The 23,450-nt window shown below is 47.2% G+C and overlaps 1 protein-coding gene across 1 annotated transcript in view; it reads left to right on the top strand.

The window, feature by feature from the left end:
• PITRM1 (pitrilysin metallopeptidase 1) overlaps positions 1-23,450 on the top strand; it is a 354,406-nt gene that overhangs the window by 38,512 nt on the left and 292,444 nt on the right. Inside the window, exons 5-7 of the mRNA XM_086941520.1 lie at positions 8,842-8,956; positions 9,044-9,140; positions 12,464-12,624. Coding sequence (XP_086797646.1) covers positions 8,842-8,956; positions 9,044-9,140; positions 12,464-12,624 — 373 coding nt within the window. The remainder of the gene's footprint in view (positions 1-8,841; positions 8,957-9,043; positions 9,141-12,463; positions 12,625-23,450) is intronic.

Genomic DNA, 23,450 nt, shown 5'->3' with positions numbered 1-23,450 from the left:
GCAGGCCCCTGAACATGACACGGTTGCAGCATTCCCCACCCCTCCCCGGGTGGGCTTCCCCTGAAAGGGACGGTGCACTAAAGACAGACCACTCACAGTAAAAATGCCCCCCCCACCCCCCCCTGCTGGAGCCCCCATGGTATGCTGCCAAAGATCTGCGTCCAACTCACCCCACTTAGCATCCGGATCCCAAGCCATGCGGGCCCGAAACTCCTCATCGTACTGAGCCCATGCATAATCACTGCCTGTAATCTGCGCCTTCCTAATAACATCCATGTATTTAAAGATTGCCACGCAGCGCTCCGGGAACTTGTAACAATAAAAACTAGCCTAAATCAAGAACGCTGATGTCCGGTTTTCAATCGTTAAGGGGACTTTAGGACGCTTGGCCAATTCATACTCCTCCTCCTTTGACCCTTCTTTGGACCGAACTTCCCTGTGTAACAGTTTTAAAATCTCAACATACTCCCCTTTCCATATGCGTTCTTTAATAGCTAGCATCAAATGCGCGCCTAACGGTTTTGTCACCCCCATGTAAGGTAGCTTTTTAAACGTTAACTCTTTACTGTGCAAGGGTTCTTTAACCGGTACCTCCGGTTCAGTATTCGTACCTCTCTCCACTTTGGTCCCCGAAGGAACATCCATACCTGTTCCAACACTTTGATCTCGCACATATTTACCTTTTTGGAGCTTACCACCCAGCTCCCCCAACACATCTTCACCTCCTGTCCCCACTGACACCATTTTTGGTCTGGCCTGTGGGGCAATGCTCTCACCTGGGTTTAGCAAGGCTGCCCGACTGGGCGCTGAATTCCATGCCGTATGTTCCACGTGGTCCACCTTCCGAGGAGCCCTCACCTCGGGGCCGCACTCTCTTACGGCGTCCAAAGACACTGCCCTCCTGGGCCGCACCACCACCGGTGCCTGTAAAAAACTAGAAGACGCATGAAAAGGCACCCCCCCCCCACCCCCCCCCCCTCATCGCCTCTCCACTCCCCTTCTTCTGGGCTATCTTCATCATAATCCAAAATCACCTCGTCCTCTATCTGTAGAGGATCTTGTGCAAAACCAACACTGCGACCTTTAGTAGAACCTATAGTAGATACACCAGCCCTAATGGCCCCTGATGGTCCACTGGGCGGGGGAGCCGACTGTACCTGCCGGTACTCCCCCCTGCGTTGGTTGTCGTTGTTGATCCTATCCAGTGGGCCTCCCGACCACCGCGTCCTGCTTGATGTTGGGGCCAGTGAGGTCGCGCGTGACCTTCTTGCGCTTGCCGTGCCGGGATCCCCCGCCTATACGGAATGTGCCGCGCCGGGCTCCACCCTCCCTTCTCCTCTGCGAACTTGGGCCGCACTTCGCCCTACCGAGTCTGCCTTCCCACGACGCTCTCTAACCTGCGGAGAAAGCATTTGGACTGGGAGCACCTAAAAAGCCAGCTGACCTGCCGACCTGACTACCCAAACGAGAATCACCAAACAAAATCACATCCTCATGCCCTTCAAACCGTGAACTCACCTTACTTACCCTTGAGGCAGCAAGAGGGGGAGGGGCAGCCTCCCCCTCAAAACTGCTCCATTCTAACCCTTCCTGCGCCCTTGGCGTCTAAGGCGCCAAGTGGCGAGCCTGCTCCCCGCCCGCCGCCCCCAACAGGCCCCACCTCCCAGCCCCCGTGCCTACCTGAAGAACTGGACCCTCTTCTGGGGGGCCCCCATGAAGGGAACCCGAAGAAAAACCCGCGTAACCACCAGACTCCACACGCCTCACACCTTCCGACCAAGATGGGATAACATCCAGACCCTCCCAATCGTGCCCCCCAACTGATGGCTCAATGCCCACCTCCAAAACCCTCCCATAGCTATCAACACCTGCCCAACCACACCGGTCCTGCTCTACGACCGAACTGAAAGTCCGCAACCCCCCCCCCCCACCCACCGACCTGAGCCAACTCCCCCTCCCCCACCGAACTGCCCTCCCCTGCGCCACCTGCGCCCCTATCTGAGGGGGAAGGAGAAAAAAGAAGGGGGCTAACTTTTTCTCTACCTGTGTCCCCTTGCAAAACCCCCCAAAGCACGAGCGCTGCGCATAGAACTAAGGGAGCCTGCACGAGAGGGAGGCCTAACTTCCGCAGCCCACTCACCTTCACCCCTCCCACCTGTCTCAAGAAGTAACGGCTGCCTGGCCTGAACAGACTAAGAATTCAAGCTCCCATTCCCCTCCTCAAGATCCCCTCCCGACACAGGCACCCCCCCCCCCCCGAACAAACTTGATTGAGGGCCCCGAGTCACTGAACCCTCAGCCTCCAAAGGCGGCCCGGCCAAACTGCCAACAAGGAGGCGCCCACCGCTCCCGCACTCACCCCCGCTGAAGGAACCAGTGCCCGCGCCGACGGAAAAGAGAGAGCGCTTCTTGCCCCCCCTCCCTGCCTCCCCCGCGCTTAGCTTTACGCGCAGGGGAAGACCAACCACGCAGTCCGGGCCCTACCGCTGGACCTGTCGACAACACTACCGACCCGGCTCCGCTCTCCGGAACCACACAGCTCCCACCCATTCCATGACCTACACTCACCTCCAAAGCGGAGCCTTCCGACAATGACAGCTCCTGCGATGCCGGCACCACCTTTCTAGAGCGCGGGCGGCCCTGCTCCAACACTCGGGCCATTCTTTGGCGCTTGGGCGATGTGCAGGCAGCGACGGCTGCCGCCACGCCCGCAGAAGCCTGCTGCGCAGGGCGCGGAGGCCCTGTTGATGGAGCGGTAATTTCTTCTGTTAATTTCTCAATGCAAAACCCTCATGCTACCTCTAATTTACCGCTGAAAAAGGTGTTTGGCCCTTCACACCATGTATTACCTTCAGGAGACTTTAAATAAAGATGAACAGTCAAAAATGCAATTATTATTTTAAGCCAATAAAGAGAGTTGTTGAGTATTTAAAGGGTTTTATTTTCTAGTCAAAAGTTAATTTTTCTCTAACCCTTTATTCATTAGTAAAATATCAATCAGGTTACAGAATTTGGAAAACAGGAAAAATAGCATTAATACAGAACATATTACAGTCTGCATATAAGCATTACATATAGGAAAGAAAATGTGGCGCAAAATGTCAATCAAACTCTTAAAGAGTTTCTAAGGAAAAAATAGTCTTGCAAGGCTTATCAAAAATCAAATAGTTTGCAAAAATCTCCCATTGAGAGAAATAAATCTTTTCAGACCTAATTAATTAGTCAAAGCATAAACTTAAAGTTTGCATCTAAATCTAAAAAGCCTTTCTATCTGTTTCTGTTCTTCTGCATCTGTCTGTGTCTAAAGAGCAAGCAGGGAGTGAGACAGCCCCTCCTTCACCAGACCTCAAAGGAATGTGGCCTGCAGTGCCAAAATATGATGTGAAAGCAAGAATCCTCCCCCTGACTCTCCTCAGACGCAACTCCGCCCTTCAGCAATCTCCCGGGACGTTTTTTGTACCTAACCCATAGAATGTCTGGTCTAATCTGTTCCTTCTCTCAAGAGCTCACAAACCCCCCTGAGCCTAGAAGCCAAAGCCCCTCCAGAGAGGTCATTATTTATACTCTACCTCTTGGCAGACTACACAAAAAATGTTGCATCTTCAGGAAAACCTGTACGTGATTGGTCAGCCACAATAGAATGAGTTCTCACCACCCTGACTCATTCTAAAAACCTGACTATACCAGTTTTAACAAAAGAAGCGCAAATTATTTAACACATTTATAAACGTTTGCAACATTTACTAGGGAAAATGTTTCTATAGTTTTCCTTCCTTCCTGTCACAGCGCAGTAGGACGGATACTTTATCAAACTGGTACATTGGCACAATCACAAGAATGTACAGTTCAAGATGTCCTTGACTCCTTCCGCAGTTTGAGTCAAGCTGGTGTCTGCGCATGCTCTCTCCTCTTTCAAAGCAAGCCATAGCCTTGCTGGTTTCACAGGCAGCCATTTAATGGTAGGCCCAAAAATAAAACAAACACAAATAGAATATTAATTTTATGTAAATCAGCCCATTATGTTTCCTAACTCCATACTAATACCCCTTATAAATGTTTACCCAGCCAAGCTATTAGTGTAAAGAAGCTTTTCTATTATTTATGACATCATGCAAAATAAATGTGGAATGTGCAACATAGCATTTTTATATTTTAGTGTAAAATTTAAAAGCACACACAGTTTATATAGCGCACACAGTTAATACAACACACACAGCAACATGCTTTAGTGTTTTAGATAGCTTTTCATGCAAAAAGCATTTATCCCCCTGTGTAGTGTTTGGTGCATTATTAATTCACACACATTATAAAAAGAGATGTTATTAACTGAAAATATTTATTAAAATATGCAACAAGTCAAAGTCTCTTAAGACAGAAATAGTGAATTTAGATTATAAGGAATGAGCTGGGAAAGAGAGAAACCTATTCTATTAATCTTCAAAGCTAAAAAGGCCACTTTTCTCTACATTGCAAAAACACATGTTAATTCAGCAAAAGCATTTCAGATTGAATAGGCTTCACTTTCATGTTTTTCATGTGCCATGCTTTTAACTTGCACCAAAAGGTGTGTGGCAATGTAAATGCAGCCTGTCTGAAGCACAAAAAATAAAACAATGCCTGACTGCAGATGAAATCTGCTCCATCACTGTCACGTCACCAATAGCCAAGTCCATCCGACCCACCTCGCTCAAACACCTGAGAGCTTCAAGCACTCGCACGTTTTCCACTGCCATAACTCTTAAACTAAAGCACTGAACAAGAACTACCAATATTCCAATTACAAACTCCTCCTCAAAAAATGTTCCCTAACTAAAGCTCCCAGCCACCAGGTCACCAAAGACAAATGGTGGCCGGAGAGGGAAGCCCAAAGCATTTATACCTTGGGCTACATTTGGGCTACAAAAAGCAAGCCCAAATCCAAAATGGATGAAATGCTCACCTAAGCCCCGCCCCTCCCAAACAGCCCGGTAGTGGGGGGGTGGAGAGGAGACTCCCTGCCGTCGCCCACCCCCCAAGCCCCCCTTACTGCTTTTCTGCAGCATTTTCTCTAGATTATTTTGTTGGGCATAGACATGAGTCAATAGGACTGATACCTACGGAATCCTTGCTCCGGTTGGACTGGTGGGTGAGGCGCAGAATTTACAGTGACACCGGATAACGTGGCTAAAGGGCTGCCAACACATCTAAATGAACAACAGAGGCCCTGTGTTTGTCTATTCACCAGAACAGCTGCTCTTTTGTGCCTAAACATGGTGACTCTGCAACAACACTGCAACTCTGAGTGACGTCACAGAACACTAGAGACAGGAGAAAAGAGGAGTCGTACACACCCCCACTGAATCTTCAAGCATAACAAGTGCCATAGTGTTGTGTCCTTTTTTCCGAATGAAACCGGGCGACTAGGAAAAATTTTCAAACACAAGTCCATCTTACTAAGTGTTTATTATCTAAATGTAGAAGCCATGGTATAGACAAATAACAAAGAGACGTAGTATTAATAATTTATTTCTAAAGGTATTTTAATGTTAAAATGAAAGGCTCATGCAGTCTTTGATGCTGTCTGCCAGATGGTGCCCGCTGAGGCAGCGTCTCGCACGTGCACGTTGAAATGTCATGAAGGAGGAGGGAGACTTCTGGTCGACTGGCACTGTGCGCCATCGCTAGCTCAAGGCTCTGGTTTATCGTTTACAAATTGAATAATTGGGTATTTCAGGTCTTACTGCAGTTTCGGCGAGCGGGGCACTTTCACTGTACGTGGAACAGCAGCTAAAACAAGCAGTGTGCGCACCACTGCTCGCTCCTGAGGCAATACTCTGGGAGTTAACTTTTAAAAACAATCATTTGCAATGCATTAGGTCTCGCATTTACGAGATTTTGTCCTAGTAGCATTGTAAATGAAAATGACTTTTATTTATATGTTTAAAAAACCTACAAAAATAAAAGGCATAATCATTTACAACACCAATAGGTCAAATTATCGCAAATGCTGGACATATGGCATTGCAAATGCTTGTTAATGAGATGCACTCATTAAGATTCGGCGTAGCATTACAACTATTGTGGGCATAAACAAGTGGCCCAAAGCCTGGAAGCCTTCTGCTTCTGGCGAGCAGCTCGCATGAGATAGCATGAAACAACCAGTAAAATGTACATGCTGTGAAAAATCAGCTCAAAACTACGACTAAATACTAAGTTGAGTACCCAAAGCTGAGCGTTGAAATACCTTCACAAAACAGATGTGGATGAAGCCATTAAGGTATATTTGCTGATGACTATATACAAATAGACTTAAGTTAGTTGTATGAGAGGCAACATATACAAAGCAAAACAATGTGTGGAACATTCAACTAGACGATAGCATCTGGGGTAGCTATTGGGCTTTTGTTTTTCAAATTTTCAGGGCATGCAGATGTTGAAACCAGCCAACGCGTTTCACCCAAACATGGGCTTCTTCAGGGCAATGAGTTCATAAAAAATAATTTATTTATGCCACAGAAGTAGTCCTTCAGCTGTAGTCAAAGTTATGATGATAATGGGGATTTCTATTTAAAGTTTGAGAAGAAGGGGATTCTTGCTGGGTAAACCAGAATCCCGTGTAGGCAGCAATGTGTCAAAGGAGCTGTGTCCGGTGGCCGTCTTTCCAAGTAGCGCTACTTGGAAAGAAGAAAAACTACACCAGATACTATAGTCTAGTTGAATGTTCCATACATTGTTTTGCTTTGTATATGTTGCCTCTCATACAACTAACTTGTGATATTTTTTCTGGTCTATTTACAGCAGGCCATTTGAGGTGGGCAATATACCTTACTAATTTTGTGACTAGCCTTGGTAGTGCAGTCATCTAGGACCCTGCTGCTTGATACTATATAAACATACAAATAGACTTGCAGCTGGAGAAATAAATACGGTCCATAAACACGTTTGCCTTGCGAGGACACAGAGACTGCCTGGGAGCTGCTATACGTGGTTTAACTGAAATGCTAACTTACACTTTTAAAAGTGCTTATAGAATTAAGAATGTCAGAGGAACATCAGCAAATCGTACATTTGTTTGCAATTTTGTATAGTGCGAACTCGACCTGAAGGTATTAGAGCACTATACATGAGCACCAGTTATATTACACAAGGTCACATTCCTTTTCTTTTTAAGGCACAGGGAGGTTATGTAATGTGTCTAAAATAACAGGATGTTGAGTCGATGTTGAGACTCTAACCTAGTTTCTTAGTTCCAACGTCTGCAGTCTAGCCGTAATGCCACATCCCAACCTGCTATAGTGTGTGAGAGACAGCTTGGGTGGAGGAGGGGGGATTTGGCGTGGCTTTAGGTTACTCAAGATTTATGTACAGTAGTGCGAGTACACCTGTTCAAACAAGAGCAAATGCACACACGCTTAAATAATTAAAGGGACGCGCAAACACATTGAAAGGGCCAATGTGCCTGCAATTATTTGCAAAGTATTCAAGGAAGGATAGAAATCAAATGCCTTGAAAACTACACTACAGGGATGGTCCTGGTACTTTACCTATTTTACGTAGAGCCGCTATCTAGTAAAATGCGTTCGGTTTTGGACCCCAGAAAAGGCATGTAACAAAAGCCGTGTGGGCCCTCTAATGGGGGTGAACAGTTAAACTAACTGGCAGAACAGTGCCGCCCCTCAACTTGTGTCACATGTAAACCATTAGCCGACAGCCACTGGAAAGCCTCCTTAACACACTAAAGCCCGCAACTGAAGAGGAATCAGTTCCCTCCAACACATTGCTCCGTTACACGATGCACATGCTTCTACCGAAGTGGTCCTCCATGTGTGTAGTGCGCTAGCCCAATGCCGAATAAGCCATGCAGCCAGCATGACCCGCACAAACATTGCAAATTGTTTCACTAGGCTTACTCCGTACAGCATGGAGAGGCCGACCTCCCGAAGACTAGGGACCAAATGCGCGGTCTAGCACTATCGAACACAGTTGTAAAGAGCAGAAGTGGTGGAGCCTCGGAGGGAGGGGACCACCCCGGCACACCCACCTCCATAAATCCAACGTCCTTTCATTCGGTGGCAGCAGCATTGTCCCAACTGTATTCCTCTATTGGTATTTTAGCACTCACAAAATAAAGGAAGTCACTAGCACTCCCACAGCTGACGCGATGCCAATCAATATGTAAAAGGATTAAGCGCAGCGCCCCAGGGCGGGACGGGGATGAGGGGCTGTCGGCCACTGTGCCATTTATTAATTGCGTGCGCCAGTGTTGTGTAAATGTAAACACGGGCGCTGTGTTAAATATAAAGCGCTGTATGTGTGTATATCAAATTTCGGCCATTGTGAGAAAAGTAAAAGCGCGCATTTGCACAGAACATAAACCCAAAAAGCGCTTGCCATTGCTGCGAGTGATGTTTGAGGGGTGGGACAGTGAAGAAATAAGAGTTCTTAAACTGAAGAAGGGAAGTCCACAGAAGCGGACGAAAACTGTAGTTAGGCAGTGCTACTGCCGGAATAAACGGAAGTGACGCATTGGTTCTACAGCCAATAATAAGCCCGCTAATAAAAGCAATGGCAGAGTTCACTTATGGCAAGCGGCAACAGAAATAATCCGGCAATAGGCGGAGTTACACACAATTTACTGATTACTTGATGCATCGAAGAGACAGCTGTGCTGCTTATGTGAGACCTAAAAAGGTGGGACATTTGGTTCTAAATCGCTAACTTCATTTTAGCTTGCAGATTTTTGCTAGTATGTGGCTGCCTGCATATCTTGTATGTTGCTTTTGATCATGTGAAATCAAAAGAACCAAAGCGGTAAACGTTAAAGTGTTTACAAATTATTGGATTATACTTTTTCTATCACAGCTTCTGACTACACTCTGTACCCATTTTCAACTCAAAATCGGAAGGATTTCCAGAATCTTTTGTCGGTGTATCTGGACGCTGTCTTTTTCCCATGCTTGAGAGAGCTCGATTTCTGGTAAGGTTTTGTATATATCATTTTTACAAAACATTTTCAATTCCACCTTTTATGCTGTTGAATTTAAGTCTTTGTTAACTATTCCAGGCAAGAAGGATGGAGATTGGAACATGAGAATCCAACTAATGCCAACACGCCCTTGGTTTTCAAAGGAGTTGTATTCAACGAAATGAAGGGAGCGTTTGTAAGTTATATTTGCATTTGTCTATGTTAGAACTGGCTATTTCTGGTAGGCTAAGGCTGACGCCAAAGCCAGGCAGAAACCACCATTCTAGTCAGGGCAAGGAAGTCACACGCCAAGATAACCTCTGCTCACCCCCTTGGTAGCTTGGCTCAAGCAGTAAGGCTAAACTCGGAGGCAATGTGTAAAGCATTTGCGCCAGCGCACAACAGCAACAACATACTAGGCACACCACTGAAGAGACTCCACACAAGGTTATTATAAAAATAACTTTTGTATTGTAAAAACATATCAGATAAAATCACACATATACATTGTGCCAACTGGCACAGGCAATATTCACAGGGATTATGTACACCAGACAGGGCCACATGGGCGCCTGTCTGAATCAGATATAGTACTTCTAGATAAAATGTAGAATGTAAAATAATAATCAAAGATAACAACCAGTAACCACTGGTAACAGGAACCAGGACCTTACTAGGACCACCTGTACTAAGAAAGAAGAACCACCTATGTATCACACAGCATTAGGGGTCTAAGAAAGAATACATTACTCATGATGCAATAAACCTACATTCAGAGGAGTAATAAAGAAGAACACATGATGACTAAACATTCAGAGGTGTTAAGAATAGAGCACATGATGCAATAAAATCACATTCAGGGGTGCAGCGCAAGAAGACACATGATGACTAAACATTCAGAGGTGCAGCGCATGGAAAGAAAGACACATGATGCAGTAACACATTCAGAGGTGCATAATAAATCAATAGCGCAAAAACTCACATTAGCAATAACTATTAAAAAGCATAGAAATCACATTGCGCCAACACTACATAAGCCACTACCTGTGGCAGTCCCTAGGCCAACTGGCCTTGTGGGGCAAAGATGCCCTGAGTCCAAAGTCAGGGTGCGCTGCCATGCAGCGCCAGTCACAGAGTACAAAAAGCCTAAACGTGGCAGTTGCCCACAAAGTGCTGGGCAACTGTGTACATCACAGAAAGGCCTAAACGGTGCAGCTGCCCACTAATTGCTGGACAGCTTGGAAAATCATCAACACTGCGGCTGGGGGCTCTCACTAGCCCCTAGACAAACTGCGCCAGGGTTGGAGCCACACAGGCTCTGTCGCAGCACATGCCCCCAGCGTTGGAGCTCCCAGGCTCTGGCCACAGAAAATGCCCCCTGAGCCTAGCAGGCTCTTGATAATGGCGGCGGGGTCGTTGGAGCCCCCCCTCTGGGGCTCGACATCGCACACATGGCCCCTGGGCCTCTCTGGGCTTTAATCTACGTTGGGGCGACCCGCTGCCAACCGGGGCCGCCCTTCCGGCACCACTCGTCACCACGTCGGAGCGGTCCACTGTCACACGGGACCGCTCTTGCCCTGGTGCCTCTACCGGCACCGCCAGCCACATCACGGAAAGAAGAGAGGAGCGGCCCGCTGCCATGGGGGCGCTCGAATGCTGCCTCGATCAGGCACTGCCATTCGCGGAGCTCCCCGCCTACCCCCAGCCCTTCAGACACTCACCCGTCTGTTCGGGGGCGGGCTCTGCCTCACACGCGGCTTCCTCGCTGGGCTCTCCTGACAAGCGCCAGACCTCTTCTCTCTCCCCGGGGGTCTCCCTTCACTCGGGAGCCCCGGGGAACCGGGCAGCCAGCTTCCTGTCCTCCTTCGAGCCGCCTCGTCTCCCGGCCGCACTTCACTCCTTTCTCCCGCCTCCCAAGCTGCGGGGCGGGACTTCCGGCCGGCCGCGCTGGGATTGGCCGGCCGGCCAGGTACTTCCGGGTCGCCGCGGGCAGCGCGGCGGCCCTCGCTAGGCAGGCAGGCGGGCGGTAATCAAAATATCGGCGTGGACAGCCGAAGCAACAAAAACGGCACCATAAGCGAGGTGGGCACTCGCAGACCCAACAAAGATCTAGCGGGGCAAATCCACGCCGGGTGGGCACCGGCTCCCAACAATAAAGCGCTCCTAGCGCTAAACATGATCCACAGCGCTATGGAGCAGGAATAAAGCGCTCTTAAGCGCTAAAGAAAATTTAAAGCGCTCCCTGCGCTAAGAAGGACAAATCCAGCGCTCCCAAGCGCTATAGCACAGAAAAAGCACTTCCAGGTGCTTAGGGGGGCAGAAAGTCCAGCAAAGTCCCCCCCTCAGCCCAGGCCAGGCAGAGGGGTCCCCCCAGAAGTCCTCCAGGCATCCAGGGGCTGGGCAGCGCCCGCCCCTGGTAGATTCAAGTCAGAAACAAGAACCTTTTGGAAGGGGACACAGCCCCTTCTTATACACAGAAAATCCTTTGAAGTCCTTTGAAGTCCTTTGAAGCAGGCAGTGTGAGAACCAGCTGGACTGGTTTAGAGGGAAGTCCCCTTCAGTATCAGGGACAAAGGTGTCAGTCGCCCAGCGGGAGGTGGAGCCAGCTTTGTAGTTACACAGGAACAGCCCTTCACTATCAGGTGCCATCTCCTCCCACTTCCCTGGCAGCAGATGCTGCCTTTCATCCAGGGGCTGACTTCAGACAACCTCCTGGGCTCTCTAGCCCCTGTCATCCTCAAACCAGACAGTCAATCCACAAGCAGGCCCAGGCACTCTGGGCCAGGCTCACCAGCCAATCACACGCTAGCACCAACTTACACAAATATTCCAACTTCCAAAAGTAGTACTTCTAGACTAGACACAGTCATGCTGCATACATCATTTTGCAGCATTCACTCTCACGAGTTGATACATACCAAACTCGCCCCTGCACTCCCCACACATCAGGAACTACCATGGGCATACATACTCCCCATTCATTCCTATGGGAGGGCAGGTCACTCACCACACATACAGAGAGCTCATGCACTTTACACTGTACCACAGTGAAAAAGTGCGCAGAGGCCTAAAATCACCAACACCAGGTTCCATAAATAGGCTAGGAAAACGCAAAAAGTCTAGGGATGAACCTGCCTAATGGGCCGGGTCCAACATCTGTGCACTTTTAAATGTGGGTTTACTGGACTTGATTGATTCGCTACTTGAGTAGTTTGTGTTGGAAAGATAATCAAAACGACTACTAACACCACCCGAAGTATTACATTTGAATCTATTGTTCTGTTAAAAGGTGTTGAGTTGGGTTCTATTATTATTGTGCCCAGATATCTGAGACTCCTACTTGTCCTGATTTTTGTCGATTAATACATTTTGGTAAATATTGTTACATTTATTCCGTAATTGAATTATCCGCGCAATCTCAGTCATGAAAATTGTCAAAAAAAGGTCATTTCAGCTGTGCACCGCTATTTTTTTACATTTCTTTTTTTCCCCTTTGTTTCATCTGTACGATCATTTGAGACTGACAACGAGAGAGTTTTCTCCCAGCACCTTCAGAACAAACTTCTTTCGGACCACACATACTCTGTCATATCTGGTGGTGATCCAGTTGACATTCCTGACCTTACCTGGAAGCAGCTTAAGCAGTTCCATGCCACTCACTACCACCCTAGCAATGCCAGGTATGTACCATTGCATTTATATATGGGAACATTTTCAGTTTCTTACTATTGCAAATCTATTTCTCAAAGTGTTTTCTAATGTCGAAATGGGCCAATCTGTCGTGCGAGTGTGTGTGCGTGTGCGCGTGCGTGTGTGCGTGTGTGCGTGCGTACGTGCGTGTGTGCGTGTTTCTGTTTCTTTCTCCTTCCTTCCTGTTGCCCTTTTTGGCGAGCATCGCAGAACCAGATCTTCTTTTACTCTAGTGATCTCTGTCTCAACCATTTTTTTTAAGAGTTTATATTTTTTAAAGGAACTGACAATGCTGCACTTTCCATGATCTTGCTTCTTCGCAGTTCTGGTTCTCAATTGGGCATAAACATTTCTTTAGGTCTACTTGTTATGAAGTCTTTATAATGTAAATCAATAGTAAAAAACAAATTCCATAACTGTAGTGAGGATTTTGTTGTGACCAAGACATCTGAAATTCGTACAGCGGAATAAAATCTAATGTCTTCTGTCAAAAGAACAGGCAGACATTCGGTTTTGGTGAATAAGAACACAGCTGTGGCATAGTGATGCTTATAGTGAGTCAAGAAGTTACAAGTAGATGGCATCACAGGCTGAAATGTGGGCCTGTTATTGGCCAGAACTGCATTTTCATCTGGGATTGGGTGAAGGAGTCCCGGCACCTGCCTCCTGGAACACACTTTCTTCCTGTTGGTAAAATCAGCACTAGAGTGTACTCGTCGTGAGTGAACACTTGGCAGGTGACGTCTTGTGAGATGGTGACTGTAGAACTGACCCTACCCTTACTTTCTCCCAGAGTAGGAGATTGGGTGTGCAAAATCAACGCAATTGTTTTCCGGTAACTACACCACATTTTTAAAAAATTGCACAAAATGCAAAGTTGGCAATTAGCGAGCTCTATATAAGGGCGTAGTGTTTGGCACGAGGACACATTTTGCTCTAAAGAATAGTACAAAGTACACAATTGCCGTGAACAGCCACTCACCTTGTTTCCTTTGTTATTGTGAACGACTGTAATTATGCAACCTGGTATAATGGGGTAGTTTTGGGAATTCCGCATAATGCAAAATACACACTTATTCGAATCACATTGCCATCCTTCCAATTATGCCCGTGCTTACACGAGATAAGATGGAGCATGAAACTGCATCACCAGCAGTGTCGGGCAAGAGGCTGGCGTCAGGTTTTCACCTGGGCCCGCTTCCCTGAACTCTTTGCTCACCTTAGGCCTTTACAAGTTTGCCCCTTTCACTCCTGCCTTAAATAGGGTGACCAACTGGCATAGGTGCAAATTCAGGACGGTGAGTGTAAAAATTCAGGACAAAGGGACAAAATTCAGGACAAAGGGTCTAAATTCAGGACAAAGCTTCGGGACAAAAGTTACGTTTTACAGACACATCAGAAGTGGTAGCGCAATAGTATATAAGTAAGTAAATAGACAACCACCTAAGTACAAGTCTAAATAAGTTTACATTAGGTTGAGACAACCGTGCAGGTCACAGTATTTCAGTATGGATGCAGCTTGCTACCTTAGACGATTCAAAATTTTCATCTCGCTCCACAGGTACTTAAGTCACCAGACAATGGTCTTAACACCTGAATATAAGTGAGGCCGCTTTTATTGTTGATTGAAAACTACTGGATATACAAGGAGCTTTGCAGTGCCAGCCCCCAGTAACAAAACGGCTCTACCCCCCTTTCCGCCTCCCAGTGAAACACCCAATGCCCTGTCCAGCCTTGCTACCACCCTCCATTGGTGCCCCTCATCTTCACTTAGACCGCCTCTCATGTGTATTTAATTTCTTTTATAGTGTTACTCAACCCAAGTATGTAGGGCAGGGTGTCTGAGTATGTTACATCACACACACATTATATAGAGACAATGACTCATATTAACGTGAAAGTCATTGTATAGGAAATGTTACTTAAGATAATGGGTGCTGCAAGGTGTAATCGTTCTTTCATCCATCATTCAGTCTTTCACCATTCATTCTGTCCTTCCATCTGTGTGCCCATCTATATCCAAACATATTTAACCATTTGCAAACCTATCCACCATGTATCCTTCCATCCATCATTTCACTTATCCATCCCTTCATCCACCCTTTCACTCTTCCATCATTCATCTACCCACCCTTTCACCCCATCCATCCATACATACAGTCATCCATCCACTCTTCCACCCATCTATTCACTCACCCATCCAGCCATTTACCCTTTCAGCTATCCATTCACTTACTCATCCATACACCCATTCACTTGCCCATCATCTACCCTTCCACCCATACATCCATCTATTTACCTTTTCTCTCATCCATACTTCCACTCATTCACTCATCCATCCATCCATCCTTTCTTTCATTATCTATCCATTCATCCATTCATCCTTTCAGTAATCCATCCAGCCATTCGCACATTGCTTTACTTATTTACTTTCCCACCTTTTCACATTATGAGCTGAGCCTTTGTCTGCAGAGTCGCAGACAGAAGAGGCCCATCAAGAACTTTACCTTGCTGTAGTTCCTAAAGCAAGGGGTAGGGGAGGGTTCACTATGCCCCTGCACATAGGCAATCTGAAAACGTAGAAGTCATGAGTCATGCATGATGCACAGTGCCAGGATGCGAGGTGACTGTGACATGGTGTTGTTTCCAAGGCTTTAACTGGTGTAAAAAACGTGGGGGACTCTTCAAAGAGTGTGTTCGATGTAATTAAGGGCGTGGTTTAAAACACGTAGGCAAAAAATCTGTGCTTAGCATAGTCTTCCGCCCGACTGGTATTATGTTGTTTCTGTCATTGCATCCAGATGTATAATACAGCAAGTACCATTACACCAACAAGAAGCCAGGACTATTGGCTTTGTCAATGGGTGTTAGTTGCTTAAAATAAAAAAGCAGCAACCAGGGCTTTGTTGAATATAATATTGAAAATACCTCACTCTAAAATGATGGGACAGTAAAAGAACGATAGACCGTTCTTTTTAACTTTATTTTTAGGCTTCTTTAAATAAACCGTTTTCTCACGTTGCAGCATGGGCATTGTACCTTATTTCTAACAGATTGCCCTGCTGTACACCAAGGTAGGAGGAGGCCGCCACATGCTTTAACACCCCCAGACTGCCGCATTGTCATTCTGTATGTGGCAATCAGCCGGCATACAGAATGACAATGGGCGGGTGGGGCTGCTCTTGTGCTCCAGGAGGAGCGCGAGGCGCCCCATCAAGGGGGGAGGGAGGGTGAGGCCTCTCACATGGAGCAGTGCTGCTCCCCGTGAAGGCCAAAGTTACGGACAAAAGGCGTCCGTAAAAGGGATGCTCACGGACAACGGACGTGAGGTCCCAATTACGGACGGTCCGCCGAATTTTACGGACGGTTGGTCACCCTTTAAATTGTTTGCTTCAGCATTGGGCCTTTCATGTTGCCATTCGCCCCCCTCGCCCTCTCTGACCACCATGGATTACGCTACTTCTCAGGTCCCTCTCTTGCGGATTTGCTCTGCCTGGGCCTCCGCTCCCTGTACCAAGCGCGTCCCTTCTCTCAGCACCGCTGGTTTCACTGGGTGCCTGCAATAGGCTCGGTCTTCTTGTGTATTCTTCCGGTCCAGAGATTTGCAAGCTAAAATCGGGTGCTCTTTGAATGATTCATTTTCCTTCAAAAATGTCACTTCACCAGCACCCATGAACTGAAAATGGAAAAAGAAAACACGACGGGGAAAGAGGAGTGTGTGTACCTTTGCGTATTTATTTGAACACTTTTTTTGTGGTGGTATATATATGCCCTGACACCAGGCATAAATCTTTCTTTCAGTCATCTAATCTCCACAAAACCTTGCATTTAACACGCACAGGTGTTTTTTATGCTTCTATTCAACATTGGCGAGCATTTCTTTTAGGAGGCGTGGGTGCAGGCAGTCGCTTGAAGAGCCAGGGCAAGAGTGATCTGTTAACAATAACTTTAATAATATGCTAGACCTGTGGCCCTCACTGTAACCAAAGTCTGGCCACCTTACAGCTCGGTGAGGAGCGAGATGTTTCCTCAAACTCCACTTTAACACTCACAGGTGTCCAAATATCCAATATTTATATCATTTGTAGCAGTGACGAGCACACCCCTTACATTTATTTTAATCCCTTATTTTCTCTGCAAACACAATTAAAATCCTGGTAGACCTTATTCTTCTGTTTTGTTCACACAAATGTATATTTGTTTTACATAGTTCGTACAGCAGAGAGTTAGTCTTTCTAGCTAAGCAGTTCCAATTTGGGCAAATGACTGGCGAAAGGAACATTTGCCGAAGATCACACTATGTTTAGGTGTGGGCAGGGTTGGAAGTTTGGAGCCCTCATGTGGCAGCTGCTAATTGATACACATCTCAATAAGAATATGGTGCATTGTGTGCTAAACGGGGCGAATATGTGAAAGGCTTACCTCCGTTTTACCGGTAGAGGTGAATACTTAAAGAATCATGTATGGTTAGACTTTGTGTTCTTGCAGTGCACAGAAAAGGCTTCCTAATAATAGACATTGGGAACTCATTGCAGATCTTTTAATTGGGACCCCAGAGCTAAGGATGCCACCCGCAGGCTAAGATGGAAGATTTTCCATAAAGAACTTGCATGCAAAGCAATGGAATACATGAAGAAGTATAAGCTATTAAACCCATTCATGAAAAGCTACCATTCTGAATCTCCCTACAAAGGCATTGAATACGATGGTAGATGCAAACCGTAAAGCACTAAAGTGTTTGAGACTAGGTCATGCTTTGCATACATGATCCTAGTTGTCCACATTGGATAATTCTTCAACTCTGCCAGAGGTGATCAAAAGCCTTAGTCTGAAACGTGATCATACCATGGGATGATGACAATATTGTATTTATGCTGTTTTATGTGTTTAAGGACTTTGGAGTCTAAATAAACTTGTTTTTTTTAACTTGAACTTGATGACAATCCCTGCCACAGTATCCATGTATCAACTCACTTTCATGGATGCAAGTCCCGACAGTTAGTACAGTAGCCCATCCACAGCTTTCTGAAACTTGATACATAAGCAAAGCAATTTAACTTCACATGCCCTAAAACCAGACATTGACTTTAGTTTAAACATTTCAGATGTGCCCTCCAAGAGCTCAAGCTGTTTGTGCCCATTTTGCCTAGCTGGCACAGGAAAGGCACTTTTGCTTTTGGCCTCTGCTTAATCCTCATGGACAGTCAGTCGCTTGTCTTTTTTGAGAGGGTCTCACAGTCCTTATTGAACCACTACAAAGCACATTGTGTTGGTGCCTTTTGAAGATGTCACGGACTAATCCCTCTGTATCATGGTAACTTTAAAGATGGGTCTCCATTTCAGGCCACTTCATGGATGCAGGGTCTGTGATTACTCTACATGCTCCTAAAGACTCTAGGCTCTGCACACCCCTATATTGCTTCTAATGCTGTCTGTGTTGGACCCTTCGGGAAAGCTCATAAGACACACATCATAAGATAAAATGTTGTTCCCCACACTGGGCACAGGCTACTGTTTGACGTGTTTTCCAGGTTTCTCTTACGTACTGCAGTGTCATAGTTCTGTTTCACCCAAATAAGAATTCTCTGCGCTTTGTGATGCCTGAACAGTCCCTTGTACTCTCCTTCAAAAAGTATCCTCTTCTCACTCTGCTTAATCCCTTATTTCTATATTTATATTGTTTTGTTCTCTTCTCCTCATAGTTCTCTTGTTTTGTGGGATTTCATTGTTTCCAGGGCTCTTGCTGAACAAACGTATGCATTCCCTTACTATCCACATTCTTTCTTCTTTGGATGTCTGTGTTTCTGTTGAGTTTTGTGGGTTTCCTTAACCTCGGTTTTGTTGCCAATTCAGTCTCTGGTACCAACTGTCTTCTCCTATACTCTGGACGGAAAAGGAGGCAGTGTTTACTCAAGCAGGTACTCATGATGGTGTCCCCCATTTCTTCTGACTGGAGTGTCTCCTGCCGCCCTATAGTACCACACTTTGTTGGAAAGAAAATTAAGCCTAATTCATTCCGGCAGATAGGTTTGATTGTATTTCATTGGTTCTGTTTGCTGTTATGAAAGGTTCACCTGTGATCAGCCTTTATTCTTCCCATAGGTGAGCTTGAATGTAGTCATTCTTTAACTGGTGATACCTGGTGCTGATTGGACAATATACTTGGCGGGAAGGAGTGGCGCTTAGTCCCTAAAGGTTGACCTTTCACTCCACAAACACATCATCATGGCAGAACACTGCAGCGTACTAGGATGTCACAAAATAAAGGGCCTTCCTCAAGTACTCTCATCTCAAAAGAAGCATTCCCACCAAGAACAGTTGATCCCACACTGACCCGTAAAATCGGTCTCATGCATCAAGGTGAGGGTTTGATCACTTCCCAAGACCACCCTGCTAACCTAGAAAATTACTTTTAACTCCTTTTTGAATTTATTCAGATTACTAGCCGTCATTGGCTACTGCAGGACATCATACCACTATGTTTGAGGCATGTGGGCTGCTGAATTCATATCTGTGCATAGATCGCCGCCTAGTGTTGGGTCCGGATGATTGCATATTGTTGTCCTGGAAGAGTCTTCGAAGTATTACGAGATGGGTGGCTCCTCCCTTGGACTACAGTGCGCATGGGCATCCTCTCCATCCTCAGATTGTTTTTTTTCCGCTATTGGGTTCGGATGTACTTTCCAGCACTCCAAGTTCGGAATCAGCAAAAACTTTTCTAAGGCCAAAAGGCCTTCGGGTCTGTCGGTATTGTTAAGCGTTCGGTACCGATACACTTCTTGAACATCTGTTGCAATCCGGTCGTCGAATCGGGCCGTTGGGCCTTCTCGACACCACGTGGACCGACCGTCAATGGAACGAAGTCCATTCAAATACTGCCTGCAGTGCAAATCCAAGTTCCCGCACACAGATAAGCATCCAGTGTGCAACAAATGCCTATCTCCAGATCACAATGAAGATAGTTGCCTAGCCTGTGCCCAGTTCCGGTCAAAAAAGACGATCCGGAATCGACGGGCAGCGAGGCAAGAAATGCAGAGATCGGCACCAGAGCCCGATAATATCTTTGACGATGTGGAAGACCTAGTTAACGCTGAAGACTCGGATCAAGACGAAGAACAATACTCGGAGCACAGCCGCCGAGCACCTACACTTTCAGATACACACCGACCCCCAAGACCACCCTCAGAGGCACGCTCAACTACAGACCCCCGGGACCACGCACACAATTCAGCGAAGCCATCGCAGACTTCATCAGCCCACACGCCCTCAGCTCCTCAGACTACATCCTCCTAGGGGACCTCAACTTCCGCCTGGAGAACAACAACAACGACATCAACACCACCACCCTGCTGGACAACCTCGCCAACCTCGGACTCGAGCAAATGGTGAACACCCCCACCCACTACGAGGCCACACGCTTGACCCCGTCTTCTCCTCCAGCAAGCACATAGCCTTCAGCCACACCACCGGACTACACTGGACCGACCACAGCTGCGTCCACTTCAACTTCAGGAAAACCACGACCCACCACCACCCGCAACAGGTCCCCCGCAGAAGCTGGAGCAAGATCACCACCGACCAGATCACCACCTCCCTCAGCCAGAACCCTCCCGCCAACACAACAGACCCCAACAAAGCAACCCTCAACTTCACACTGTGGCTCACCAACTGCGCCGATGACCTTGCTCCACTGAAGAACCCTCCCAACAGACCCGGCAGCAAGAAAGCCTTGTGGTTCACCAACTAACTCAAAACCTCAAAGAAAAACCGCCGCACCCTCTAGAAAGCCTGGCGCCACGACCAGACTACTGAAAACATGACAGCCCTCAAGATTGCCACCCGCACACACCACCAGCTGATCCGCACCACCAAAAGGACAACATTCAAAGAACGACTGGACAACAACACCCACAACAGCAAGGAACTCTTCAGCATCGTAAAGGAACTCTCCAACCCCAGCGCCTGCAACAACGACCTCACACCATAGCAAGACCTCTGCGACTCACTCGCCTCGTTCTTCCACTGCAAGATCGCCGACATTCACAACAGCTTCGGCGCACAAACCACGATCGCTACCACCGAACCAGCGCCCCCCACCAACACCCTCTGCACCTGGACCCCGGTCAGCACCGAAGACACCACCCGCACGATGAACACCATCCACTCCGGCTCCCCAGCCGACCCCTGCCCTCACCACGTCTTCAACAAGGCAGACTCCGTCATCGCACCCCACCTCCGGAACATCATTAACATCTCCTTCACATCCGCCACCTTCCCGGAGAGCTGGAAATATGCCGAACTCAGCACCCTCCTGAAGATACCCACCGCGGATCCCACAGACCTCAAGAACTTCCGCCCCATCTCACTCCTCCCTTTTTCTGCCAAGGTCATTGAGAAGACCGTCAACAAACAACTCGCCATCTTCCTCGAGACTAACTGATCCCTTGACCCCTCACAGTCCGGTTTCCGAGCAAACCACAGCACCGAGACCACCACCATCGCAGCTACTGACGACATCAGATCCCTGCTTGACAACGGGGAAACAGCTGCCCTCATCCCCATGACCTCTCAGCAGCGTTCGACACAGTATGCCACCGCACACTAATACAGCTCCTCAGCAATACTGGAATCCAAGGGAAGGCACTGGAGTGGATCATCTCGTTCCTCGCCAGAAGAACCCAGAGAGTCCGCCTCCCACCATTCCGCTCTGCAACCACTAAAGTCATTTGCGGCGTCCGGCAAGGATCCTTGCTCAGCCCCACCCTCTTCAACGTCTACATGAGCCCCCTCGCAGCCATCTCACGCCAATACAACCTTAACATCATTTCCTACACCGACGACACCCAGCTGATCCTCTCCCTCACCAATGACCCCGCTACCGCCAGAGCCAGCCTCCTGGAAGGAATGAAAGACATCGCAGAGTGGATGAAGACCAGCTGCCTGAAACTGAACTCGGACAAAACGGAAGTCCTCATCCTGGGATCACCCCCTCCGCCTGGGACGATTCCTGGTGGCCCCCTGTCCTGGGCACCGCTCCCAAGCCAACGGACCACGCACACAACCTAGGCTTCATCCTGGACTCCTCCCTCACGATGACCAAACAAGTCCACGCCGTCTCGTCATCCTATTTCAACACCCTGCGCATGCTCCGAAAGATCTTCCGGTGGATCCCCACCGAAACCAGGAAGACAGTCACCCAGGCCCTCGTCACCAGCCGACTGGACTACGGGAACACCCTCTACGCTGGAACCACAGCCAAACTACAGAAAAGACTCCAGCGCATACAGAACGCCTCTGCACGACTCATCCTGGACATCCCCCGCCACAACCACATCTCTGCCCACCTGTGAGACCTGCACTGGCTCCCCGTCAGCAAGAGGATCACGTTCAGAGTCCTCACACACGCACACAAGGCTCTCCACGACTTGGGCCCCAAGTACCTCAGCAACTGCCTCACATTCTACACGCCTACCCGCCAGTCCTGCTCGAGCAGCCTCGCCCTCTCCCTCTCCACCATCCCACGTATTCGCAGAGCTACCGCCGGAGGAAGATCCTTCTCCTACCTGGTGGCCAAGACATGGAACTCCCTCCTCATCCACCTACGGCTGACCCAGGACCATCTCTCCTTCAGGAAACAACTCAAGACCTGGCTATTCGAGCAGTAGCGGACCCCACCCCTCCCAGCGCCTTGAGACCCTAGCGGGTGAGTAGCGCGCTTTATAAATTTGATTGATTGATGTCTTTTAATATGCTGTCTTGCTCCGCCTTTCAGATAATACAGAATCTCCCACACGGTGGCTCATACACGGGGGAGCAAAACGTAAAAACACAACAATACCTAGAAAAGGGTTTTATTTTACAAAATGCAAAGACTCAAGTTTATTTCACGTTTATTCGGACCATTGTTCCACAAACAATACATATCTTAGTAAAAAATTTACCTAAAAGAACATTTCATTAACACGCATAAATGCATCCTAAAAACATGTTCAATCTAAAAACCCACTATTACCTAAATTGCCGGTAAACTATTTGCTAAAACTCATTAAAAGGTATAAAAATGGCTTGACTTTTTGCATAAATTTCCCCATATCCACGACAATATCTAAATGGGTCATTTCAGTCATCAGGGTCACAGCCTGGGTCCTTGTTTTAATCTCATATTCCATAAATATTGGTTTTAAGAACATAATATGTAAGTCCAGGAACTTCAGGCAATCAAATAAAATATGCAGCAGATCACATTGGGTGCCCAAGGAACAAGTGCAACTTCCCGTCTTGTCAATCATAGCACGCTTTACCATTTTGTTTATATAAGAAGGGTTTACCCCAATTCTTACCCTCAAAACCTCATTTTGTAATTGGCAATCCGGTAGCCTATCAATATAAGGGAAGCATTAATCATTTTTCCATGCAACAGCCATAAAGCGAACCAAGGTTTTATTTGCAAGATAATTTGGGTCCTGTGCATGAGATATTTCCTTCCCCGTCAACCTGGGTGTCTTCTTATGAGTATTAGCCATAGAGATAGTGTGGCACACATTAACTCCCATCTTATTGCATAGCATTGTTATAATCCCCCTAATCTCTCTTGCCCATTTTAGTTCGCTATTCTGTATTTCATTTTTACATCATTGAGATATTTTGGTGTTTACACCTACTTCTAGGCATTGCCAGAAGCGAAGTAGGGCCATACCGGCTAAAATACCCCATGAAGTACATCCTAGTTCCAGTCTTACAGCCTGAACCATTGCTGACAAGGGAAGTGTAAATAACTTTTTAAAGTTTTTACCTTCCTCAACATCCCAGTTTTCCT

This window comes from Lissotriton vulgaris, chromosome 10, assembly GCF_964263255.1.
Source record: "Lissotriton vulgaris chromosome 10, aLisVul1.2, whole genome shotgun sequence".
Lineage (NCBI taxonomy): Eukaryota > Metazoa > Chordata > Amphibia > Caudata > Salamandridae > Lissotriton > Lissotriton vulgaris.
Note: the sequence above shows the minus strand (reverse complement) of the source record. Positions and strands in the feature narration are given on the sequence as shown.